The sequence below is a fragment of the Kogia breviceps genome, chromosome 1 (assembly GCF_026419965.1).
Source record: "Kogia breviceps isolate mKogBre1 chromosome 1, mKogBre1 haplotype 1, whole genome shotgun sequence".
NCBI lineage: Eukaryota > Metazoa > Chordata > Mammalia > Artiodactyla > Physeteridae > Kogia > Kogia breviceps.
The window spans coordinates 44060032-44087789 of record NC_081310.1 but is presented as its reverse complement, the minus strand read 5'-3'; the positions used below and the strand labels follow the sequence as shown (position 1 = coordinate 44087789).

The window sequence follows — 27758 nt, the reverse complement described above, 5'->3', positions numbered from 1 at the left end:
AATTTGCATAATGCTACCCTTTATCCATTATGTCTGCAAAGGTTCTTTTGGAACAAATCTATCAACTAAAAGAATCTATCTACAGTGCACAGAGAAAAGGTGAAGGCTGATTATCTGTTTCTTAACTTGAAAGACATGATGCAAACTAATGGTGTTTTTGCCCCTAAAAATTATGATCAGAACCAACCATTCTTTGTGAAGCTTAAAAAAGAATATGGAGGTTTGTATGCTGACAAAACTCTTATTTTGATACTGCCAGATTTATTTATAATTCAATGTGGATTAAATTATAAGCAGTAGAAAATGTTTTCTTGGCTTTCAACTCATCATCCCTTGAAAAATTGTCTCTTCTGTTGGTTTGCATTCAAGGTAAAAATTAGTCAGCCTGGACAATATAGTGAAAAATTCTTAGACTAAGGATACAGTTTTTCTGGAGAGAAATAGTTTGGCAAATCTCAAGGAAAAAATTGTTTTATATGAGAATTATTGCTTTAAATCTGAAAATCATTAACAGCACTCATTTGTTCTTGTCATTGGAGAACAATCTTAAGGAGTTTATTGAAGAATTTGGCATGGGAAGTTTTGCTTTGCTGGAGAGAGAGAAAAAGAACATTGTGCAAAAATAATTTAGTTGTATGAAACATGATAAATATTCTTTCATGTGCATTTTCTAACCTCATTTCTACTTTATTTATGTAATTTTGGGAAGATGCAGTAGCTCAACCAGCTTAGGTGGTTTTCTGAGAAGGAAAGCATATGTTTTTAAAACTATGGAAATAAGTTGTTGCAGTTCTATACATTGCTTTCTATTAAGTAGAAGCAGAATGTTACAGAGAAGTTTTTTTAAACTCTCCTGCCCTTCTGTAGGACATGAGTACACTGTTTTGATGTGTCTACGTATGACTCCATCTCTTGTTGAGAAAGTCCCCTGCCCAAACTTAAAGATTTTCATAATAGGCCTTTTTTTTTTTTTTTTTTTTTTTTAAGAAAAAAGCTGTCCTTATATCCATCTGTAATATGGGATATAATGCCCCTCTCATCCCCTGTCCTCTGACAAGCACCATTTTGTTTTCATTAATCTTTTTCCCTCAGCAGTGTATAAGCCCTGACTGTCTTGGTCCAGGGCTCTATGTTTATTTAGCATCTAGAATAAAAGCGGGCAGTTAGTATTTAATACTTATTGGTTGACTTAATTAATTAAATGATCCCTTTCTGGCTCTTCCCATTGTTCCAGCAACTTTATTTGTTTTAAATACAATACATTTGTGTGCACTTTTGTATACAACTCCCTACCCACCCCCAGTTTTCTTTTGGTGCATCAGCTGGCCATCCAGTGTTTGCTTAGCACTATTCTTGGTGATAGATGTAGAGCAGGGATCAAAACAGACTTTGTTCCTTCCTTTGTGGAACTTAACATCTCTTTAATACCAAAGGCTCAAATTGATGTCATTACCTTGTGAAGAATCTCTCCTATATCCTATGTCATGAAAAAGGTACATAACATTACCAGGCCTTGATAGCGGTGTCCTCATCACAGCTAATGAGATGTTTAAAGCATGCCTAAACTTACAAGGACATTCAGATTTTATCTGATCCTCTTTTATGTTTCACTAGTTTTTAACCTATGTTGATCTCTTAGTAGAATATAGTTCTTTAGTTTTACGTTAGTTTGAGAAATTTTTGCTAATCTATGTATAAATATTTTCAAGAATAGTAGCTTTTAGGGCTTCCCTGGTGGCGCAGTGGTTGAGAATCCGCCTGCCGATGCGGGAGACACGGGTTCGTGCCCTGGTCCGGGAAGATCCCACATGCCGCGGAGCAACTAAGCCCGTGAGCCATGGCCGCTGAGCCTGTGTGTCCGGAGCCTGTGCTCCGCAACGGGAGAGGCCACAACAGTGAGAGGCTCGCATACCGCAAAAAAAAAAAAAAAAAAAAAAAAAAAAAAGAATAGTAGCTTTTTATTCATATTTCTATTCAGATAATTTCAACAAAGTCCAAAGCTTTCTGCAGCTCTCTGGGAATTAATGAGATTGTTTTCCTGCCCCTTTGGTAGAATTTTACTTGGTTAAATGTATAGAAGTCTCTGACACTGATCTCAAAAATGCCTAATGGTCAAAAAATGTCATTGGCTTTTCACATTTTAAGAGTTTTATTCCATTTTCCTTTATTTGGTTTAATTTGTATATAATACACACCATGGATTACTTTACCTTATTCTTCTCATTAAGATTACATATTGAATTCTAAAACAGCAATAAAGCATGTTCAGTCATTTTCTTTTGAATCTTGAGAATGAGATCTGACCAAATGGCAGCTAGCCCTAGCTTTTTCTTTAGCCAGAATTACATTCTCATTTTCCATTACCTCATTTATATCCCCTTTTACCCTCATTCTTTCTTATATATTTAAAATTCTTCTAACATTCTTTAATGGTATATTTTCTGAAGTTTACTTTAGACCACTCAAAGACTTGTGATATAAAAGGGCTGGGGATGGGGTTACATTGATTTCTTTCCCATTTTCATAGTTTTTCTCTTAAGAGCCTTATATCTTTAAAAAATATCATGTGTAGAAGCTATAGAGATCTGCATTTTAATCATAAACAGAATCAGGTTCCCCCCAGTTCCAACAGCTTTGCCAGTAGTGTTTCCAACAGCTGATATTTCAGTAATGTATTGTGTAAATTTTTTAGCAAACCTTAACAGGAGACTAATAATAAAAATCTTAATAAGTAGCATTTATTTGCAACTTAATCCTCTATGCCCAACACTGTATACTTTACATAAATTATCTAATTCTTAACAACAATTTATAAGATATGTGATATTGTTCATATATTATAAGTGAAGAAACTGGGACAAGGGAGGTTAAATTCACTTGCTATAAAGATATGCATTGGGCTTCCCTGGTGGCGCAGTGGTTGAGAGTCCGCCTGCCGATGCAGGGGACGCAGGTTTGTGCCCCAGTCTGGGAAGATCCCACATGCCGCAGAGTGGCTGGGCCCGTGAGCCATGGTCGCTGAGCCTGCGTGTCCGGAGCCTGTGCTCCGCAACGGGAGAGGCCACAACAGTGAAAGGCCCGTGTACCGCAAAAAAAAAAAAAAGGATATGCATTATAACCATTTCATTTATAGTTCAAAGAAAGCATTGTGGAATTATATTAATATTTTGGAAATCTGTCTTTAGTTTTAATTTTGAGTTCATTCTTCAGTCTTTCCTGTAATTATCTATAGAATTATGATGTAATAACTATTGACCCCAGTGATAAAATTGAAAACTGAGCTTATTTTTAGATGGCTTTTTGAGGAGGGGTCAGGGCATCATCATAAGTGGAATCATTCTTTTCTTACTTAGTTATTTTCTCAGACACTAAAAAAAAAACAAAAAACTAAAAAATTGTTAGGATGTAATAATTTTTAACTTACCATTGATTAATTTAAGTATATAAAAATCATATCTCATTAGTAAAGGTTTACAAGTAATTTGAAACATTTTCATGATTGTGGAAGTTTTTACAGGCTTATTATTACCAGTAGGAGTCCTGAGAAATATAATGCTAGAAGAATTAGCACTCCTGTATCATGACTCATAGAGTCAAGTGAATATTAGACTGAAAATTTGATCTTTATACTCAACCAGGCTTGGAGCCTGAGGGTGAGCTTGTTAGTTTGTATCTACTAAATTTCAGGATGGTTTCTAATATTGGCCTTATCCAGTATCTCATGTTTTAAAAGTCTACTTCAGAGATGACAAGTTTCCTTGACATTGATGGTATCCCATTGAGTGGAGAATAGAGTCTAAGTCATTTTTAGGATAAGCTTCATTTCATTTATTAAAAATAACTAAGCATAAATAATCCTTCTATAAACCAGCTGCAAGGTTATAGCTCAATCTTACTGAAGGTCAGGCAACCACACCTTATTCCTTGGTAACCTGTAAAGTAGCTAGCTATCGGACCTTGCCTACCATACATGTGACTTATCTAATCTCTCACAAGATTCTCATTAAGCTGAAATCCCTTACTATGGCTATTCTTACCTTAATTTTTCTTATGGCCCATTCTCTTCACTACCTGCCATAACAGCTGACATAGATCTGTTAGGTTTGCAAATGAAGATCATGGATCAGTGTAATTTTGCACCTGAAAATTTGGATACATTGTTTCTGTTAGTACATTTATTACTCACACTGTGCAAGGCACCATGATAGGTAATGCAGAAAGTACATAGATGAGCAGTAGTAATCTGGTAGTTAAAGGCTACTGAGTACTTACTAGTGTCCCGCATTATTCTAAATGTTTTACCACATGTATTACCTCCTTTGATTTTCGCAGTAACTATGTAAGCTGGGTACTGTTGTTATCTCCATTTTATAGATAACAAAACTGAGGCAGGAATACATAAATTGCCCCAGGGAACACATGTACATGGTAGATTTGGGCCACGCTATGATATAATACTGCTTCTTATTCCTTGATCTCAAGGAACTCACTTGCCTAAGTCATTCTTAAGCTTTCCAGGAACTTCAGAGGAGAGCTGTATCACCTCTATAAAGGAGAATACCATGGACCCTGTGGCCAAGGCAGTTAGCATTCATCACAGTTTTCTACTTTGTTGACTTTTAAATGATTCTAGCTTTAATAATATTCCTCTTCTGTGAAAATTCTGTACGACTTATCTTTAATAGGGTTTTGGATGTTTAAGTAAAATGCTGTAGTTCTGCAAATAAATGGAATGCCCTAGTAAAATTTTATTCAGTTAAGATTTGATGAAACAATTAGATGCCTAATTTCTCCCAGAAATCTTACAGCAGATTTTTCTGGTTCTGGGGGTGGTGGAGAGGGACTTTAAAGCCATTCCGAAATGACCACAGGTAAAGCAAAGAATAACAGGGTTTGATGTTCTCTTACCTTCTTTCACCAGAAGTTTTATTTAGAGATGTGGCAGAGCAAAAACATTGGTCGTGTTGATGGACTTGAGTTGTTCAGATAATTATCTTCAGTTTTGATTGGTTGAGCAAAAGTCTCAAGAGATTTCTCTAAAATTTTTAGTTCACAAATGAATTAAGGGAAGGTCAGCTCTAAGCAGAACATAATTTCTAGAAGAAAATTGTTCTGGAAGGTTGGTAATAAAGTTGTTAGTTGCAAAGATGAGTTAAAGACACACACACACACACTGGAATTGGCAGTTTGGACTAGCCAAACCCCTGTGGATTCCATTCTGAAGCTGTTGAATCTCAGTATTGGAAAAATATCTAACAGTTTCTTGAAGTTTGTTTTAGTCTCACCCGTAAGTATGCAGTAATGCTTGTAAAGCTGTCCAAGCTTTCTGACTTGACTAGCAGACAAGTTTTTTCTAAATAGTAAAGATCAGTAAATTAGGGAGGGAAAAGTATTAATAAATAAACTTAGAGTTATAATTCAGTTCTTTAAACTACTGGCTCACTAAATATTCTACACTTTTGTAATATCAACACTTTACTGATATAACAACATAAAATAGATTTCAGGAGATTTTGATGTTCAGCAAATCATACGAAGATAATATTGAAACATTCATTTGTATATTTCTGTTTTTATAAATTGACCATTTAAATACGGCATTTTTTTGTTTTTAAAGATATGTATTTTAATACTGTGGTTTTCTTAATTCTTTTGGAAAATTGACATAAAATATATTGTCAAGAATTCATATTTAATCATTTCATGTGAAAGGCACAAATTCAATATGAAGTAACTTTTATTCAATGCAGAATGTTGGCAAAACTAGAGTTTTCTTCTAATTTCCTGTGTATATTTTTATAAATAAAATGTATTATTTTGCTGAATCTTAAAATTATTTTTCCATTGGAAGTTATAGCATTTTCATAAAGTTTTTAAATAAATTGATAAGGATCTTGAACATGATTGAATTTTGATTTAAAATAAAGCTAAAATTTGTTTTACGTTGTGGCAAATATTTACATTTTAGAGAACAAACTTTGCCTGTATTTAGTCAATAATATTTTTAAAATAACTTGGATTATAGATACAAATAATCTGCAGTATATTAAGGGAAGATGAAATTACATTCATAAATCCCCTTTTATAGTTATAGTAAAATTCATTTAAAAACTATATCTGTAGAAGTGAATTGTGCAAAATAATATACATGTAACATTTACATTTTTAGGAACTGAAAAATAGAGTTCTATGTCATTTAAATTGGAGACTGTCTCCCTTCAGTCAATAGGCTTGATCATCATCTGAGCTGCTCTCAAGGAGTATGAGCCACCTCGGTATTCAGCCCAAAATATTCCGTCTTGGTACTTGCTTCTGTAATGGCCTCCTCTGTACCATACTCCATTTAGGTTAGAGTGTGCACAGGCATTGTACCACCATCCTCCTTTATGAAAGTGGGCGCAGTTTCCTTTGAGGAAAAAATATAGACATCAGAGTAAAAGTTTCTTCTAAGTGTGGTACTCTGTAAACCATCAAATACTTATTCTACTTTTAAAACAATGTGAGTTTTTCTTACTGATTTCAGTTACCTTTATCTTCATAGTGTTGTTTCTTCATTTATTCTGTTACTGTTGCTTAAGTATCACCTACATGAAAGATCACTTGAATTGCTGTTTTATTTTGCCCTTTGCTTAGTACATGCTTTTTTGTTGTTGTTGTTAAGTGATTTAATTTTCTGGCTAGCAGGGTAAATGCAAGTAGTTTTTGTGTGCAAGAGAGAGAGATTGGAGAGATTGGGAGGGAAGGATATGGAGTTGCTAAATAGAGTAAAGTTTGGGGAAAATTGGTTTTCAAAATAGCAAAAATATAATATGAAATAGTACTATTAGCAATCAAATGAGTTTTTATAAATAAGGCATGTATTATGATCATATTTGTCTTCCTTTTTTCCTCTTTTGCCGGTGTGAAATAGAGACCTATGAGCTGCTTGCCAAGACACAGCTGAGCGTAAAAATAAATCAGCTTTCAGGGGTATGTCTTTATCAGAGCCAGAAACCTAGGTTAAAAAGGCAAAAGTATGTGAAAGTTAAATTAAAAATTATGTGGATGGCCTAAGTGAGTCTTTCTAAAGAGACTATTTCCCCTCTGAATAAAACTTTTTTGCTATTCCTATACCACATGCTGCAGTCGTCTTGCTAGTCCCCTTTACCAAGAAGTGTCTTTACCCCATGTACCCAAATGGCTTGTTTCCTTCACTCCCTTCAGGTAACATTCAAATGTTACCTTTCTTGGCCAACCTACATAAAATAGCACCCACCCCCTGTTCCCTTATTCGGCTTTACTTTTCCTAAAGTACTTGTCACCACCTAACAAATCATCTTGTCTCCTTCTAGAAAGTAAGTTCCAAAAGGGCAGGAACTTTGTTCACTGCTGTATTCCTCAGCACCTACAACAGTGTCTAGCACATGGTAGGGGTCCAGTGGGATTTGTTAGCAATTTTAGGCAGTTGGAAGTTTTATTTCCAGATGAGTATGTTTTGTTTCCCATCCCCACCTCATCAAGTTAGAACAACAGAACCTTGTTCACAGAGTTCACACTTTGGGATTGCCTTAGAGAAGAGCTCCTAAAAGCTGTTCCTGGGCTTCCCTGGTGGCGCAGTGGTTGAGAGTCTGCCTCCCGATGCAGGGGACAAGGGTTCGTGCCCCTGTCCGGGAGGATCCCACATGCCGCGCAGTGGCTGGGCCCGTGAGCCATGGCTGCTGAGCCTGCGCGTCCGGAGCCTGTGCTCCGCAACGGGAGAGGCCACAACAGTAAGAGGCCCGCGTACCGAAAAGAAAAAAAAAAAAAAGCTGTTCCTTTCAGCAGGTTGTATTCTCTTTGACTGAATCCAAAACGACCTTTCTGAAAAGACTTTAATGGCAATACTTTAATAACAGGGTTCTATTTAATGCGTAGAAAGTGGTGATTCTACAGAGAATACACATCAGTTGTTTCTTACTCACCTGCATACATATCTTTATCTCTGTCCAGTGTGGTGAACTGTTTACCATTATGCCACATCATAGAATCCCCAGCATTCCCCTGGTAAGTTCCCAGGCGCAGTCTATAGAATTCACTTTCAGGTTCCAGGCGAAAGCTGCTATATTCTGCATAGACTTTTTTATCACTCCAGTCTTCTAATTCAATCAACAACTTATAATTATCTTGATTGCTAAGCATATAGATATTTTGCAGTCCAAGCCAATATTCTCCATCTATGTTTCCAAATCCTTTCTGTTAATAAACAGAGAGCATGCTAACATGAATAAGTATAGAGATAGTAAACTTTTTATAGATAAGTTTTAAACATTTGATAGCATAAAAATATTGACAATTTAAGTGGTAATGTGACCTTCCACTTTTGTAGATCACCTGTTCTACTAAAGTCCCATATAATCACTTTGTTTTGTTTTGCTTTCTCTTAATTTGTCAGCATTTATTTGCACAACTAGCTCCAAACTTTATAAATAAGACAAATGCAGAAGGGACTAAAATTATTCATAGCGACTAAAAACATTAACTAGTAAACCAGTCCCTTAAAAAGGGTTCCTGATTTCTCTCATACTCATAAAAAGAAACAGTTTTTTATATGTAGATATTGTCCCCACCATAGTCAAACAAATAGGACATCTAACATTTTTATGATATTCAATAAAAATGATAGCACTTGTTTTAGAACAAATTATCTTCTTTGACTCTATTAGAAATAAAATTAGTAAATGTAAGAAGATGAAACAGTAATCTTCAAAGCTCCTTCTTTGAAAGATTGTAGGTTAATATTTGAAAAAAAAAATAAATCAGTTATTCTATTTCAATAAGCATTTGCCATTGCAGGTATGATGCAGAATATAAGTTTGGTAAACCTGATCTTAATGTTAAATGTATTTTCAAGGGGGTTGTGTTGCAGGATTTTTTCCCCTTGTTAAAGTAAAGGACTTCCGGGACTTCCCTGGCAGTCCAGTGGTTAAGATTTCCCCTTCCAATGCAGGGGGTGCCGGTTCAATCCCTGGTGGGGGAGCTTAGATCCCACATACCTTGCCTCCAAAAAACCAAAACATAAAACAGAAGCAATATTGTAACAAATTCAATAAAGACTTTAAAAATGGTCCACATCAAAAAAATCTTTTAAATAAATAAGTAAGTAAATATAAAGTATAGGACCTCCAGAACGTGACCGTTTTTCTAGGACTGTTTACCTCTGATTAAATATACTTGATAATGGGTGCAAACGTGGTCATGATTTAAAAAGCAGTTGTCTTCTTAGAAAATGAAATTAGGATCAGTCTTTGCAAAGAATTAAATACATGTGTAAGTCATTCAGACTAAAAGGAAACATTTTAAAGTACATCTTCAGTTTCCTTTCTGCGTTTTAATTTTGACTTTAAAACCGGAGATGAGAATTGTCTTTTTGACAAATGCAGATAATGAAAAACATACGGATAGTTTTTTAAAACTGTGTATCTTATTTATTGCCTACAATGAGTATTATTGCAAGAGCTGCTTTGTTCAACCTCTCCCCCACGTCTGAAACACTGATTTACCTTATAATTTTCCCAATTTCTGAAGAAGTTGACAGAGCCATCTGTTCTTTTCTGAATAACAGTCCAACCCCCAGGATCCAAACTGTTCTCACACCATAACTGCATTGGTCCATTGCTGTTTTCAGGTTTGATCATATAAATCCCACTGACAGAATGTCCAGCTTCTTTTGCATGCTGACAGTCTTTGAATGGTCCTGTAATCAGAATACCTTTGATTGCCAGGAAACTTAATAGGAAAAGAGCCATATTAGTTTTTAGTCAAGTCTTACCTTTGTATCTTTCTTTACAGATACCACTTTTTATATATTGTGTACACAATACTCTACAAGTTAAAGAAACTAAATTTATATTTTTTAAAAAACTAAATAAAATAATTACCCCAGTCCCACTATCTGGAACATTAACTTGTTTTATCTTCCACTGTTCTTGCAAGTCTTTGTCCAAATACATACATTTTTGTATTGTTATAATTCTAACACACATAGAAAATTGGATTCTGTCTTTTTATTTTAACAAACATTTCCATTGGACTACAGTCTCCATTCTAGCACTTACAGTAGCTGTAATATGCAATCTTTGATATTGATATATCATGTTTATTCCACTGCCATTAGACACTGAGGTTTTATCTGATTTTTGCTATTATAAATAACACTGTACAAAGTGTCTTCTTATTGGCTTCATTTTTTCATACTGATAAAAATGTTGCAGGATTGATCTACTGGATCAGAATGGTACGAACAGCTTTACAGTTCTTCGTAGTGCCCAATTTTTAGTTTCCAAAATTTGATTTCAGTGGAACACACTAGTCCTTTGAGATGCTCAGTGAAAATGGCATACCACAGTCAAATAAGTTTTAGACTGCTAAATATTGTGTTACCCTTTCGGAAACACAATATACATTTACATATTAAAGACTGAGAAGCCCTGAAGTAAACCAGTTTCCCAAGCTTTTGGAATCTTTTAATTTTTTCCCTCATACAACAGTTCATAAGAATACACTTCAGGAATGTTGGCAAAATGCCTTTCTAAAGTGTTGTATCAATTTATATGACTGATAGTAATTTTCTTATTTAATCTACACAATGACTTTCTGATAGTTTACAGATGTTCTATAGATGACACAGTTAACTAACTAGTCTTTAAACCATAGGCCTAAACCCACTTTTTTCTAATCCCAGCATCTATGCTCTGAACTGCTGTGCTACAGTTGTCCCCATGTTATCTCACAGTTTTATGAATTCACTCCCTATTTTTTAATCCAGTGATAATAAGTTCTTCATAAATTTTAAAATGACAAAACATTTTGTAAAATCATTTGTAGAGTGTCTTGACTCTTGAACTTGTGATTTCCATATTTTTGATCTAAAGAAAGATAGTTTCTAGTTTTACTGAACATTATTTAGTTTCACCCTTCTCCAGTGTTTCGATGCTTTGAATTTTTTTCGTAAGCATGTCAAGATATGAAGTGGTTCAGAAATAAGAATTACCCTAAAGATCTATTAGAACAACCAAAAAAGTATAGAAATTTCAGTTGTCAAATTTTATATTTTACTAAAAAATTTTAAATTCTGACATGTATAATTTTTAGAAAATGTGTGAAAGTAAGAGAGTTTAGTCAAGTAAAATTCGTCCAAGAAAGTCTGTACTATAATGATAATAGGATTGTTGAAGTTTTGAGGAATGTGTTATCTATACTGTGCCAAGTATATACAGGGTCCCTTATGGGGCCTTATTGGGGTAGAATTAATCTCATTAAATAAACAGTTCCACAGTTACGTCATTAGAAGGGATTCTTAGAGACTATAAACTCTTCCCTCTAGATTACTCCTTGAAGTTGGAGACTGTTTTTGTTTTTCTTCTGACTTCATGTCATCACTGTTATAACTATTAAGTAGACGGTCAATAATTTTTTGTTAAGCAAATGAATCAACTAAGTTGCCTTCACATTTTAAATAACAAGGAAATTGAAAACCACACACAAAAATCAGAGATGATCAATTGTCTAGTCCATGTTTTTATTATGTTTCAGGTTTTAAAAAATTAAAATACAGTGACTTGTTAGCACTACAGCTTACTATTAAAAATTTGCGGAAACTGGAAATACGTAATGCTATCTTTCTTGGGTTATGTTTATTTTAGGTATTAAATGTCTTAGTTATAGAGTTTCAATTTGACTATTTTTTTTATCGTTTTTATTTCTCTTCTGAGATTCCAGTCTTGCCAGTCTTGCATTTATTATGAACATAGTTTCCTTTACGCCGTAGTAACTACTTTAAAAATTCTTGTTCCTTCTATTCCTAGTTTGTTGAGAGTTCTTACCATGAATGGATTTAGGATTTTGTCAAAGGCTTTTTATTTATCTACTGACATGATGATACGGTTTTTCTTTTTTCTTTTGTTAATATGATAAATTCTGTGGATTGTATTTTTAATGTCAGACCAACCTTTTATTCCTGGGATAACCTCAACTTGGTCATGTTATCGTTTTTTATGTATAGATGGTTTTGATATGCTAAAATTTGGTTAAGAATTTATGCTTTTATAGTCATGAGGATATTGGTTAGTTTGTGAAAGCTCATAAATAGTTTCTTAAGCGAGGGAGGACTGTTCTAAAAATAATGTTTGCCCTTTTCAGACTGGCCATAAATTAGATCACATTCTATTTAAATTCAGTGTGAATTATTTTTATGCTGTCTACCTTCTCAGTTGAATTTAAATTACAGAGTATTCAGAGCCTTTAACATAATGCTTTACAAAGTAGTCATCATCAGTAATTTAGTTCCCTTTTCTTCTTTGTTGCTGACCTTGACACTTACTTCATAATTTAAGTAGCTTGTGTAATAAATGTTTATTTAATTCATAAATTTAATGCGGCTATTCAAAGATGATATACAGTCATTTCTATTGCAGAAAAATAACGTATTCCTGAAAAATCTTGTGTTCTGCAAAACTGTGCACTAAAAATAACAGCTGATGTTAGCTGTTAGCATACTTTGTGTTCAGCTGTAGTTACTTGTGGCACAGAACATTAATGTGCTTGGGAAAAGTTCCATATGAATCAATATGACCACTTTGTTTTACTGATATTATTCTCCTTTTTTATCAGTCACCTATGAACTACTTCACATTACAGAAACATGCATTGTAGTCAAGTCAGAGAAGGGTAGAGAAGTTTAAATGAAGTATGATTTCCAGGTCCAATCTTAAATTATTTTGTTAATGCATGGTAATGTGTTTATTTGTTTACTCACGAGCAAGAACTGTAATTTTTGGTTGTGTATCCACAGGTTAACCCACTTAGGTGCTCAAACATTCATTGAACTAAATGATTCCTGGCAGCCACAGTGGTTTCCTCATTTCTGCATTATTTTTCCCAGAAATGTCTTTTCTGCATCTACGATAGGCTAGAAATCTTTAGGCTCCAGGGATAAAGAAACAACCATAGAGTCCAGTGGGAAGTGGGGAGAGAACTCCACTACAGCTTGCTGAGTACTCTGATTAAGTCAACAGGGCACACAGGAACACTGGCCAAGAATTAGCTAACCTATATTTGTGGGGAAGAGCTGGAGTCGGCTCCATCTGAGCTGAGTTGTGAAGATTGAGTAGGAGTTTGGCCATTAGGGGTAGAGGGTCTGCTCAAGGCCACACGTGGGTGAAACGTACTGAGGCGTGGAGACAGAAGAGAGCTTGATGTTCCAGCGGAGTTAGAAGTTTTGCATGTCTGAAATGTCAGTGGTTGGAGGGTGGTACTTAGAGCTCTTGAGGTCGGCTGTAGGGTTGAAATTGATTTCTTCAGTCTAAGAATGCAGTCATCATAGTTGTTTACCATGTTAACCAGATTTTTTTTTCTAAGTTGTCACTTTCACGATAGTCAAGGATATCTGAGGAGCATTGCTCTTATCTTAAAACCTATTAGTATTGTAGTTAATGCACCCATGAAGTGGTTTTGTTGCAGTACATACAGATATTTCTCTTATTTCAGAAATTTGCGTATTCTATGAATGTCATCTTTGTAAATGTTTGCTCTCCACTCATTTGAGTATAGTTTTGACAGTTTACATTTTCTGTTTAACTATATATTCACAAGTTGGACTTTCATTAGATTATGTGAATTGCTGTTAAAATATTTAGAAACATCAAGGTTTTGAATCTTGACAGAATATTTGTAAAATGCCATTTGTTCCTTTCCCGCTATTTTATTTATTAATAAGCCTCGGATGTTTAAGCAAACTGGGGAGTTCTGGGTTTTGTAGATCCAGCTTTGATTTGATAAGACTTCAATTTATGCAAATTTAAAATTATCTTCAACTTTAATTTTCAACCCACTTTTTCGTAGTGGGCTTCATGTTTACAGTTTGGATGCCTGTTAGACTTGGTTGTTATAAAGGCTTAGGAAAATGTGGTTGAAATTCTTTTCCAAGACATATGGATAAAATTAACGGTGCTTATAGCTATTTTTTTCTCCTCGGTAAAGATAGTAAATATCAAAATTTAGTATTTGTTTATTTTTATAAGTAAACCATTAACCTGTCTTAGCCCAGTGTATACTGTTGGTCTTGGCAGAAATATTTTCTCATTATTACTTGCATATCTTATTTATTTTCTGCTGTAGAATTAGGTTATAGATCATTCTTACATTAAATATTTTACTGCTTTCTCTGTACCATACAAAATGCTTAACAGGAATTCTTAAAATGACTAGTAAAAAAGTAGCAGCTTTATTTTTGAGAAGCCAGTTTTAACTTGCTGGTTTATATTATCAGAAATAAATTAATTGATTTATTTATCTGTGATATTTACATATGATTCAGGAATTTGTTATTAATGGTTCAAAGGATTTAGACTGGAAGTACCTTTCTTTCAAAATAGGAATTTTATTAACCTTTTGTTTACATTGAGTAATTTTTCTTTTAATTTTTATTGGAATATAGTTGATTTACAATGTGTCAGTTTCAGGTGTACAGCAAAGTGAATCAGTTATACATATACATATATCCACTCTTTTTTAGATTCTTTTCCCATGTAGGTCATTACAGAGTACTGAGTAGAGTTCCCTGTGCCATACAGTAGGTTCTTACATCTATAATATTTTATTTATAGTAGTGTGTATATATCAGTCCCAATCTCCCAATTTATCCCTACCCGCCCCCCCCTTTCCCCCTGGTAACCATAACTTTGTTTTCTACATCTGTGACTTGCATTGAGTAATCTTGAAATAGTCATTTTCTATGACACAATTGCATTCTTCTCAAAGAGGGAAAATGGAATTCTGTACATTGAATCTGAAGGACCAGTCTCTTTGTTACTCAGTTTCTTTGATGATTAAAATTTGTATAAGACTAACAAACTCCAGTTAACAGGTCTGATTCATCATAGAAAGAAAAATATTGACCAGTCATGCCACATATTTTCCAACATGTATTTTTTCATTAAGAACCCATATTTTGAACAGAACAGTGGGTTAAAAAGGACAAGAGGTTTCATACTTTGAATAGCACCTTTACTGGGAACCATCTTTATTTAACCTACCTATTCTCTTTCTATAAAGAAACTGTTTAATTACTTAAGTTAAAAGGAAAATCGTTTTCTTTTTGTTGTTGAATTCCTCATTAATTTTCTTACTTTGTCCCAATCCTGTGCTCTTTGTGATAGGAGAAATAGGATAAAAGACATAACCAATTTAGAGCTTTCAAATAATTGGTCAACAAGTAAAATCTTTTAAGAGGTAAGCTTTTTAATTGGGTTGTGAGTTAAGCATAAAGTAAGTATATTCAACAGCATTTCTTGAATGGGAAATTTGAGGCAAATACTTTCTAAAGTGATAATAGATTCTTTCTTGTAATAATATGAATTACTTTATTAATGTATAAGTTTAAAATGCAGTTAGCAACCTGAGCTTTTATATTGAAGTTACTTAAGAATATACTGATTAATTTTTATAACTGGTTAATGGAATCATATTTCAGCCCCTTTGCTTAACCAGTCTTCTTTAGTTTCTCTTAAAGTGCTAATATAAATATGCCCCTGAAACTAATTGCATTTTTTAAATTTACTAATAGGAAACATTATAAATAATTGAAAATTAGCTTATTACCCACTAAAAAGCATTTTTTTTAGTTTCTAATGACTGCTTTTCAAATTTAACTTTTTAAGCTTACCTTTTATATTCCCATACGTGGCAAGGCATATATTGGAAAGTGCACTCAAAAAATGTAATAATGATATTCAGACTGTACACAAAGCATTTTTACATGCATCACCTCATTTAATCATCACAACAAACTCTTTTACGAAAGAAGCAACTGGGCCTCGGAAAAGCCTGGCCAGAATCCAAGTTTCCTGGTATTCAGATCTATTCTCTAACATACTATGAAGGAGCTTTCTCAACTTCATTCACCTACAAGGAATAAACTTATTTTTATAAATACACCATTTGTAAAAGGAAAATGTTTTCTTTTATGAAAGACTAACCCAAAATGTAGCCAATGAATAACATTAACAATTAAGAATTTTTTTGATGGTAGTTTGCCAAGTGTATAGTTACATTCTCAAACATTTTGGTTTTTAGGGAGAGGGAAAGTAACGTTTCTGGAGATTATTGTAAACCAACACAAGTAGTCTGTTATTTGCCATAAGTTCATAGTAAGTTTGTTCTCTTGAGATGCGTTTTTCTTATCACCATTTTAAATGAAAATATAAAATTGCCTGTCATTAAAACACCTTTTTAAAAAATGCTGATAAATAAAAAGAAACAAAATTGAGTTATTTGTAGTGAGGTGGGTGGACCTAGAGTCTGTTATACAGAGTGAAGTAAGTCAGAAAGAGAAAAAACAAATACCAAATGCTAACACATATATATGGAATCTTAAAAAAAAAAAAACAATGGTTCTGAAGAACCTAGGGGCAGGATGGGAATAAAGATGCAGACCTACTAGGGAATGGACTTGAGGACACGGGGAGGGGGAGAAGGGTAAGCTGGGACAAAGTGAGAGAGTGGCATGGACATGTATACACTACCAAATGTAAAATCGATAGCTAGTGGAAAGCAGCCACATAGCACAGGGAGACTAGCTCGGTGCTTTGTGACCACCTAGAGGGGTGGGATAGGGAGGGTGGGAGGGAGACGCAAGAGGGAGGAGATATGGGGATATATGTATATATATAGAGCTGATTCACTTTGTTATAAAGCAGAAACACACCATTGTAAAGCAATTATACTCCAATAAAGATGTTTAAAAAAATGCTGGTAAGATATATATAACATAAAACTTACCAGCTTAACCATTTTTAAGTATACAGTTCAATGACATTAGTACATTCTCATTATTGTACAGTTGATCTCTATAACTCTTGTCATCTTGCAAAACTAAAACTCTGTACCCATCAAATAACAACTCCATATTCTCCCCTCACCCCAGCCCCTGGCAGCCACCATTTCTACTTTCTATCTCTACAAATTTAACTACTCTAGGTACCTTGTATAAGTGGAATTGTACAGTATTTGACTTTTTTGTGACTGGCTAGGACACTTTTTAAATAATACATATACGTTATGCATTTAAAGAGTTTAGAATGATCATGTACCTACATGTAGAGTGCAGTAATATGAACTTCTTGGTGCCAGAAGCATATGTAAGTACAGCAATAGACATCCATCTTTGCCCTTTTTTGTGCAAGTACCCAAACAGCTTAGACATATTTTCCAGTCTGACATAAGAATAATACGAACAAAGATTTTAGCACATTATATGTAAAGAAAAAATAGCAAGTCTATTTATTGTTGCTTGTAGTAGTTTATATTTGATAAGAATCACAGAATATTAGCACTAGAAAGAGGTGTTAGAATCTTCCAGTCCAACCAGCACTCTCATTGTACAAACGAGAAAACACAGGCAAAGTGACTTACCCAGGGTCAATAACAAAGGAAACAAGTTTCCTTAATTCTGTGCAGTTTCCCTTGTAGCTAATTATGTCCTTGAATTTCAGAGACCAACATTTATAGAAAAAAATAAAAAGTTAATGTTTACTTATAACAACAAATAAATAATGAATAACAGAAAAAGTCATGCTTAATTTTTACCTTAAGGATTGCTTTATTTTGGATGTATACACCATTGTTTCATTAAAGCAAAAGTCTGTTTAATGGGACCTTTTTCTTTTTTTTTTTTTTTTTTTGCGGTACGTGGGCCTCACACTGTTGTGGCCTCTTCCCGTTGCGGAGCACAGGCTCAGCGGCCATGGCTCACGGGACCAGCCGCTCCGCGGCATGTGGGATCTTCCCAGACCGGGCCACGAACCCACGTCCCCTGCATAGGCAGGCAGACTCTCAACCACTGCGCCACCAGGGAAGCCCTAATGGGACCTTTGATATGCTAAATCCTCAATATGAGATTTAAGTCTGTAATACTAGATTTTTTTGCACTACAGCTCAAGTGTAATAAAACCTAGAATTGATGTATCTCATTTTGCTTAGGCATTTTTCGTGTGTCAGTGTATGAATATGTGAATAATCATTTCTTCTAGAACTGGTGATACCTCCAGTTAAGATCAGTACCTACAGAAAATACTCCATGGCAGTCATCTCCATACTTACATAATTGTACATCCCATCAGTTAAAAAAAATTTCACACACTTCAGATATGTTTATTTATAAATAGTATATAAAAACTACTGGTAAATTGTATACGGTAAAAGCTTACACAAGACATATTTTAAAAGAATATTAAAAAATATATTTTTTTCTTTCTATACCCAGGTGATCATTTCATACACGTCATTCCTTTGGAAATCTTAATAATGATCATCATTTGCCTAATTTAATGGAACACTAGCCTGTTGTTACTGTTAGTTAGAACACTATAAAATGAATGACTCCAGTACAATAGAATGTGTTAAAGTACTTTCATGAAGGTCTTTGGAATGACAACTTTAAGAATCACTATAAACATGTAGTTATCAAGTCAACCAGCATTTATTTAGCATCTGCAAATGGCACAGTATCCACCTACCAGGAAGGAGCTTGTATTATAGATGGAAGGCATTTTATTTAGATGTGTGTATAAGTACTGTGTGTACATGTGAAGGTAACTGATAATTCAACAGTGAATATAAGAAATGTTGTGTCTGTGATACAGAGAGTAGAGACATTCTAAGGCACAGAGGAACCCTTTCCACCTGCCCCCAGCCCTGCCAAGGTCACCCAGCTGGAAATCCAGGATGTCTCTATCCTCTAGATGCTTCCATAGATAATTTGGATCTAAGTTAGAATTCTGGCTCTGAATAGAAATAAGGGACACATCCGTGAAAGACTGAAAAGCAACATGGATAGAACTTAGTTGACTATGTGTGTGGGACAGGAGGGAAGTGTCAAAGATGAGCCAAGTGAATTCCAAAACGGGTAGTAACATACACCAAACTAGAGAAGTCAAAATCCATTTGCCTATCAATTTTACTTACAGAAATTTATATCCTGAGAGTATAATCACAGAGGAAAAAAAAGAAGAACAAAGTTAATTTTTAAAGTTGCAAGAATACTGGTTACCATGTTTATGGGGGCGGGAGGGCGAGAAAGACCTGAAGATTATTACCAAAGTGTTAACTGTAGTTTATTTCTGATTATTTGGATATTCAGCAAACCTTTTTACAAAGTTTGTTAGTGTTTTCTAGATTTTCTTTGGTAATTATTGCTTTTATAATAATAATTTACTTATTTCTAAAAGGAAAATGCTAGTTTGAGGAAGAGATTGTTTTAGGGTTTAGTTACTAATTTATTTATTCGTTCTTCAAGTATTTATTGTAGTGCTTACAATATGCTGAGTACAGCATGCCAAACTAATCCTGGCTAGATGTTTGAGAGAAAAATGAAAAGACAGTTCACTTTCTTCCATAAGCATTCAGTCTAGCAGGGAGACAGACATGCAAACAAATAGCTCCAGTGTAATATGATGTAAAAAACATAGTCAAGGCATAGTCAGCAATTTGGGGAAGGAGCCATCTAGATACGTTTGTTTGAATCTGAGTAGGTGTAACATTTAAGGCACTATTTTAGCTAAGCCTTGAAATCTGCCAGGTTGAAAGATAAGCTGAAAGAAGGCATTTCAATAGAGGAAGCAGCAGCATGTGAGGTAATGGCTGAATATCCAGATGCAAACATCTAGCTTTGGTTAGAATCAAGAGGGAGAGCTCCATGCAGGAGTCATCTGAGCAGTGGTGATACTTGTAGCCTTGAAGGAGTATAGACCTCTAAAACAGAGTATCTTCAAGAAAGCCTTTTTAAGCCATAGGAGAAGGAAAAAGATGCCAGTTGAAGGACCTAGAGAAGTAGGAAGAGTCAGAGTATTATGATGTGGAGGCCCAAGAAAGCAGAGATGTGAATGGTCAGTGTTGTGGAAAGACACGTTGCTGCAGAAAGACACGTCCACTTTGTGATGTACATACTTCCAGTCTTTGTCTTTGTTCTGTGTTTTTGTTGTTGTTTAAAATTATCTCATAGTCTGTGTGCAATTTTTTGTCCTGCCTTTTCAGAAAGTAAGTGAATGAACTGTAATTAATTTTTTTTTTTTTTTTTTTACTTTTGGGCATTTGGGTTTTTCCCTTTACTCCAAGAAAACAAATCAACTTGTAAAGAATTCAGGAGAATGGCTTATGAGAAATTGGATGTAGGTATAAAATAAATATTTTCAGAAAGTTAGCAGTGAGCTTATTACTAGAATGAAACAAAGATGAATTATTCATCTTTTTATTCTGGGCACCCTGATCAGTTACTGATAATGAAAGGAAAAAGGAATGAAATGAGAAACAGAGGTAGAGATTTTAGGATCAACTCTCAGGTTTTTTATGTATTGAAAACTTACTTATACTTACAGGGTACAACGGTAGGATTTTAGCTTTGGAAAATATGAGGGATATCTTTTCCTCTTGAGACTGAGGGCAAAAAGGCATGGGTTTTGTGCAAATGTTTCCAAGATAGGAAAGCACAAGGAACCTAGGCCTGAGTAGACTTAATCTCAGCACAGCAGTAGGTGGTGCATGTGCTGAGAGTGGAGATAAGTGGGGGTTAATTCTGGGCTTTAGGAGAGTGAAAGCAAATTATTACATGTTCCTTTTGAGGAAGATGGTGATGGGAAGAGCATCAAGAGGTACGTGAAAGGACTGTTTAGCAGTCGTGAGGATCTAGTTGGAGTCCGAGAGGATGGTCATAGAGGTTAGGAGTGGATTGTGGACTCATTCCTGTCTCAATGCTCGTAATTTAGATTGTAAGAATTTGGATGAAAGACTACTTTTTCCACGAAATATACTGTTTCTATGAACTCTTAGAGCTGAGAGATGTATTTAAGATCAATTCTTGGTTGACAGAAAACAAAAACAGAAAATTTAATGTTCATGTGTAATTACATCACCAAAATGAAGAATAGGCATGTAGTACGAGCATTGTCTCATAAACCATAAAACATATTAACCTTGTACTTCCATTTTTAACAGTAAGAGGTAACTCACCTTCATTGATGAAAGTTACTGGTGGTATCTTGAAAGGGCTTTTGGTGGGAGAAGTTGCCAGATCAGGTGGTGGCATTAAATCTCTGGGATAACCTGGATCCCTCTGTATCTCATTGCCTCCCAGCAGACCAGGAGGATACTGATGACTGTTGGGAATGTGCTGTGGCACTACCTGAACGAGAGGAGGAGACACATGGGGGTCTTGTCGGGAAAATATCCTCAAGCACTGTTCTTCCAACAAAGTGATCATCACAGACTGGTTATTGACAAGATCAGTCAAGGAAGCATATTTCAGCTCTAGTTCCCTGTACCTTGTTGCCATCTTCAACATTTCTGTGGTGACATTGAGGATTTTATTTTCCAACTGGGAAAGTTCGAGTGAATTATCCCTCTTACGGATAATCTCATGTAATAGTTGCATATAGAGTTGAGTAACACGAGAGTTCATGTTACGGCTTTCTTTTCTCAGCAGCTTTACCTCATTGACAATGTTTCCATCTACATCCACCACCAATTGCAGGACATCTATCTCCCGCTTCTGCCTGGAGAGCACGTCCTTCAGGTTTTCAAGGTCCATCCTGGTGATCATGTCTTTAATGGTACCTGCATCTTGCCCTTTGGTATTGACACATATTGGCCCTGTTATTTTTTGTTCAGGTACCAGGAATGTATATGAACATTTCTTTGCTTCCTCTTTACCATCTGTGGCACGAGGGTATCTCCTCTGGGTTATTTTTTTTATTTTGAACTGTCCTCCTCTGCAATGTCCAATGCCCATTAGTAGAAAGAATAGCACACTTAGGGTCCAGATAAAAGCCTTCATTTTGAAATGAGGTTGTATGACGTCTTTTAAAAAAAAAAAGAAGAACAATGAAGGGAAAAAAGTAGAAAAGAATTAATCTACTTTTAAAGTCAGTAACATTAAAAAGTATCTAAGGGAAAAACTGAATATCTATTGGTGTTAATAAATTGGGCCAGAATTAAAGTTATTAATTTCTTAAATTCAGTATTAAACACCTTCCTATTTGTTTAAAAATTAGGTTTCAGAGATGAGCTCTCCAACTACCACCTTATTGTAATGCTTTTTGTTCCCCAGCTCAATGAGCAGATCTTGGTGAGTGCCCACTGTGTGCTGAGGCATATTGTTAGATGCTCTTGGGGCTTCTGAGACCCTAATAAGACACTTTTCTTACCTTTAAAAAGTTCACTTGCTATCTTAAGCCTTGGAAAATGGTACATAATGTTAGTAAGGCATTAATTAAAACATTCTTCTCCAACTAGTATGAAAGTTGCCAGTATTTTTTATTTATATTGTACGGTTTCAATTAAATTGGCCCTCTCTAATAAATATCTTTTTTAATCTATCAAATTAAAAAATATTTTTAGACAAATCTAAAACCAGAAGGTTTTAGCATAATATTTTTTGTTTGTTTTTGTAACATGTCCTTTTGGGATTGATGACAAGTTTAAGAATGATAGCATGCTCACAGTCACTATTGTGGGTAATTGTGTTTCCTAAGTCATAATCATATATATGCTCTAAGCTTATATATGATTCAGCAGGTTCATTCTTCTAACAGACATTCTGCTGAACTTCATTTTAGTAAAATGTTAATAATTTTTTATAACCATTACGAAGGAAAGAAACTCATCTGTCATTGAATCTGATCGTTAGAGTTGGAAAGTACCTTAAAGACCATCTCATCTCATTCAAGACAAGACCTCTTTGCTCCCATGGGTATGTTGAAAGCCAAGGCCACGGCCACACAAATAGGTAATATTAGAACCAGGTCTGGAATGCAGGTTCCCTGGCTCTTCAGTCAGTGTTTATAGCAGTGGCACATACGCTAAAATGTGTGCTTGGAACGTTCCATTTTTGCTGTGGCAGATACATACTTGCCTTTTATAGTATAATTTCTATAGCAACACTCAAGGAAACCATACGACTAGTTCCAAGAACCAAAGCCGCTTTCTTTTTCTTTAGTTACCTCCCTAAAGAGTAGTAGCAGTTAGAATGACTAAGATGTGTTACCCCATCAGGTTCATTAACAAGCTGCTATAGTATAGCCCACCTTCTCTCTCTTATAAACTTGATTCCTGTCTGCTGTTTCTGAAGGATGGCAGTGGATATACTAAGAACTTTTCTATCCCATTTTCCACCCAGGTACTTGTTTTTTGCTTTGGGGAGCCAGGTCCCAAGTTGTTTATGCCTGCTATTAATAAATAGCAATGCAACAATAACAATAGTTCATTTTTATTGTGTGCTTGTTAAGTGCCAGGCATTGTTTTCAGCCTTTTACATGTATTAAATCATTTACATCTCACCACAACCCTCTGAGGTAGATTATTATTATCCTCATCTTCAAATGAAGAAACTGGCATCCAGATGTTAAGTACCTCACCCAGGGTCACACAGCGTCTAAGACATGGAACCAGAATTTGAACCCAGGTAGAAGACTCCAGGTTTCATGTTTTTCAATAACAACTACATCATATGGCAACGTATTCTATCCTTTTTTTCTATCACCAACACTGTAACAATCCCTTATATTTTTGTAGTGCTTAACTCGTGTTAACTGTTTGCATTCACAACAGCACTGTGAAGTTAACATCTACCATTTTGCAAAGAAATAAACCTGGAGGAGCTAAAACACTCAAATGGGATTCAGATCTTCTACTCATAACTTTCTAGACCTGTGATTTTTATCCTCGTCATGTAGTAACTGCAGAGGAGTCTTAACTTTGTGTTCCATGTCTTTTACAGTCTTTTCCTGGTTTGTATCTCTTTACATTGACCCATTAACTTAATTATGCACAGGTACTTGTGGATCATTTTTATATACCAGCCTTCTGCTGTCACTCCTTTCCCTCCATATGTATTCTGTGAGTTGATAGTTACCTGTCTAACTTGATTATGAAGCCTCCTAAAATTAAAGGTTGTATCAATGAAATATGGACTCTTCAACTAGAGTCATAAAGATGACTACTGCTTTCTAAGACCATGTCTCCTTACTTTGGTGTTTTCAAATGAGTAATGTTTGCAAAATAGGGTGGTAATGAAAATAAAGCAAAGAATGGATGGAACGTACAGAATTCGTTTTCTTTTCCTAACATAAGATAGGAAGGAGGTGCATAGTAATATTCCATATTTGTGTCAAAGGCTTTCTGTTTGCTGACTGATAGCCAGAAGTACACTTGGATGAGTACTTTTAGTTTTTTGCTTTCATAATTTGCCTTCTGACATTAGTAGAAAATTTAGACCGAGTGTCATCTATTTTATTTAAAAAGGACTCTAGTTACTATACTAGAGTTACCTGTACCAAAAACCAATAAAATATTTCTTGTTATACTTGCAGATTCATAGACTTTAGATATGGTTTATTTTTAAAACTGCGGACAGTAAAATAGAAGCCATCAGCCTGCTGGGTAAGCGTATAGCATTTCTCCTACGTAGTTAACGTATCCAGTGTTCAGATGCACTCATTTCAGTCACTTCAGTAATGGGATGGAAACTCTTAGATCATAAAATTATTTTATCTAAATAAACTAGTATGAAATAAGCTACCAAAACAAGGAAAATTCAGAAAGTAACATGAAACCTCAAAACGTAGACTTTTCTGAACAGTATTCCGACTGAAGATCTTGTATTCCTATCAGACACAGATTTTTTATAGAACTAAGAGCATATAATGCAAGTCTGCTAATGTGACTTTGTATCCATGTTATCATGGAAGAACAAAAATGTGAAAATACAAATCTAAATTAAAATAGCAATAGCTTCCTTTTGGTGTGTTCTGCCTTGGCTCTTTGTGGGTTCCTGTATAATTAAATCGTAAGATGAATTCTTGTCTACCATAAGAGACTCTGACCTAAGTTAATATTTAAAGGAGACAACCAAAAGTTTATTTTTTAAAAAAATAAATACAATTCCCTTATCCTTTAAAAAAGTCATGACTTCGTTGTCACCTAAAGCTGAATAAGGAACCACACTTCTTAAGGAGTAGACTAGATACATCATGAGTAAAGAAGTTTTTAAAATACATTTACTGTTTACCTTTTATGAAAACATTCTCTTATTTGTATTTTCCCACATATGTTCAGTTTTTTAAGTGAAAGATCCATAAATCCGTGTTACATCATAAAACCTTTCTGTATATGTTAAAATTTTCCTACGTCCCACAAGAATGTTGTAAATTAGTCACAGTATACTTAAGTTTAAATCTATGTCTTTGCGTGGTTGTTTTTAGGGGGGGAAAAAGTCTTCCATGCTTTGAGTTAATTTTATTGGTACTATTTCTCTTCATAGTTGCAACATTGCCAGCTAGGAGGGAGAAGAAATGAAAGTTAGGATATACTTCCTTTCAGATGGTAAATGGATAGAGGCATTTAACTGGCTGTGTCACGCACTGAAAACAGCGTGAGGCAATGAACTTAAATTTATGAAGCACGGAAGATACCTTAGATAAAGACTTCTAGATTGTGAATTATGTTCTGGGAAGAGACTTGAGAACAGTTTCATCCCCTGGCGATATTTAAGGAAGGGATAAATAGTTATCTGGGTTTCAGATTAAATGCTTGCCTGAGGCCTCAGTAAGAACTGAGGTTTAACTGAGGTCCTGTACTTTTCATAACGACAACAACAAAAACAGAAAGAGATGACAGTATTTCAGATCCAGTATTGTTTGGAAATTTTCTCGGGATTTGTTGTAAAATATGTTTAACAGAGATCCTCCCAGTATTGAGAGTTTTGAATCTTTAAGGAAAAGACATGAAAGTAAAGTTGAAGAAATCCTATTTAGCTTTACCATTTTTTGCTTGTTGAAGATTCTTACCTTGAATTTCTTTGATTTTTTAAAAGGACAGAGGACCCCCAGATCATAACAAATTTAAGTGTCTTTGGTGTTAAAGCTCACTGTTGGTAACTAGTAACTTTATTTTTAATAATTCTAGTAATGCAATTAAACAAAGCCCCCAGATAGAATATTGAAAGAATCGTGTTTGTTGACCTATATTTTTGGTCTTTTAATTATGTTTTTAAGTAATTGTATCTTCTGGGTTCTTATTTTCTATTGTTAATGCTGACGACTTACACAATACTTCTATCACATTTTATTTCTTCTCCTCAATTCTAATCTGTTAGGTTTTAGGATTTTTAAATGTATCAATCACTTTGCTTCTTCATGTAATTCCAGTTGTAACAGTTTTAATTTCTGTTGCCCAAGTTAAAGTACTGTGACATATAAACCTATGAAACGATTTAAAAGTTTGAGTTTTAGCAAGAAATACTGTAGACTTGTTTTAAATCTTTAATATTTAGTAATACAAAATATTAATGTTTAGGTTATATTTGGTTATGCTAGAATTGAGGTATTGTTGCAGAGCCTTTCAGTTAATTTTATATCTTCTTAGCTGTGTTTTGTAGCTATACTTTAAGATATCTTCACAGTGTATGTAAATCTTTAGCATATACACTGTAGCTATGTAAAGAGAAACTAACCATGTTTACAACTGTTTTCTTTAGTCTGTATCCCTTTGTTTTTAATCACTGTGCTGTAAATCTTATACATTTAATCTGTTACTTGTTAAAATTTCTAATGTCACTAAAGTACTTGTTTTCTGAAACCCAGCATCAGTCTATAAACATATACACTAAATACCATTAAATTGAACCTCAAATAATTCATTAATCATCATAAAGTATATAATGACCAGTTTTATATAAAGTTGCAAAACAAAACCTTTTTCAGACTAAACAAATTGTAGTATGTATTCCAAAATTCTTTGATTAATAAGAGATTTTGAAATTTCTACTACAAATGTAAAATAATTATACATTTCAACATACATAGAATTTTTAAATAAAAATAAAAGAAATATTATAATACCTTTTGCATCTGTTGAAAGCAAACCCAGAGACTTGCTGCTCTTACTCTTGCTTTTAAAAATCAGTGTAGAAGTTTGTTCGTCTGTGACTTTAATGGCAACTGCATTTTTGTTTTGGACCGATGAATCCAAGCTGTACTAAGGAACTTCTTTTTCTTCTTACAGCACAAATCAGTTGAATTTGACAAGCCACCTATGTAATTTTAAGTAGTATAGTGGAAGTTCCTGGTCTGTGGGCTGTCTTTAATCCAGCAGAGAAAGCATTGTGGCTTTGCTGTCTGCCACATGGAGAAATTCAGTAACCAGCTGCAGCTGACCCAGATTGTATATACAGTACCCTTGAATAGTGATTCCCTCTCTTTCTCAGGAGACTCAAGTTCAGCCCACATATTACGTCACCAAAAATTTGCTGGAGACTTGGGGGGAAAATCTCTTTAGGATTTCCTCTCTGTAGCTTTAAATAGGGGTGGGGGTAGTGTGATCGGCAGGAGGTTGAAAAGCTCCGAACAAGGAGAGACTGTGTGCAGGTTGAAGGAAGGGCACCATCTGGAAACAAACTATCATAGTTCAGCAGGCAATTATAAAACAAACATTTTAGTCTGCTGCCCAGAGATCTTTTAAGTTGAACACTGAAAAAGTAGTACTCAGCTTCACTTAGAAGTAGGTGCGGGCTGATAAGTTTTTTTTTTTAATTAAAAAGAACAAGAGTTAGACTCTGTTCTAAGAGGCAGTCCCCTAAATAGTATAATACTCTTTATAGCCTAGAAGAATTTCTAAACATTGAGTTGCCAGTTCAGAAGTTTTTAAAGTTGTAAGAAACCTGATGTTGTAATATGTTATATCTTACTGTGTAATGT

The 27758-nt window shown here is 34.6% G+C and overlaps 2 protein-coding genes across 7 annotated transcripts in view; one reads left to right on the top strand and one right to left on the bottom strand.

The window, feature by feature from the left end:
* Positions 1 to 27758, top strand: part of RALGPS2 (Ral GEF with PH domain and SH3 binding motif 2) — a 170445-nt gene that overhangs the window by 99918 nt on the left and 42769 nt on the right. The window lies entirely within an intron of this gene.
* Positions 249 to 27455, bottom strand: ANGPTL1 (angiopoietin like 1). 5 transcript variants are annotated; one of them, XR_010840141.1, is made up of 7 exons: positions 26904 to 27455; positions 21019 to 21864; positions 9519 to 9712; positions 7941 to 8211; positions 4909 to 6406; positions 4038 to 4140; positions 249 to 590 (listed from the first exon to the last, which is right to left on the bottom strand). XR_010840141.1 is itself a non-coding variant. In XM_059056414.2 (5 exons), the coding sequence occupies exons 2-5, from the start codon at positions 21839 to 21841 to the stop codon at positions 6219 to 6221; spliced, it is 1476 nt and encodes a 491-aa protein (XP_058912397.1). In that variant the 5' UTR covers positions 21842 to 21864; positions 26904 to 27455; the 3' UTR covers positions 2131 to 6218. The 5 variants fall into 5 exon arrangements, 2 of the variants coding, with proteins under 2 accessions (XP_058912397.1, XP_058912411.1); XR_010840140.1 differs by lacking the exon at positions 249 to 590 and having other exon boundaries at positions 2131 to 4140; XR_010840145.1 differs by lacking the exon at positions 249 to 590 and having other exon boundaries at positions 2131 to 4140; positions 21019 to 21190; positions 26904 to 27249.

What these genes read in the sequence shown, in the direction of transcription:
- ANGPTL1 (XM_059056414.2), bottom strand. Translation starts at nt 21,841, where the DNA reads ATGAAGGCTTTTATCTGGACCCTAAGTGTGCTATTCTTTCTACTAATG. An exon ending in GAAATTGGGAAAATTATAAG is followed by an intron (nt 8,212 to 9,518) that starts GTAAATCAGTGT and finishes GTTTATTAACAG; the next exon opens with AAAGGATTTGGAAACATAGA. An exon ending in AGATAAAGATATGTATGCAG is followed by an intron (nt 6,407 to 7,940) that starts GTGAGTAAGAAA and finishes TTTTCCTCAAAG; the next exon opens with GAAACTGCGCCCACTTTCAT.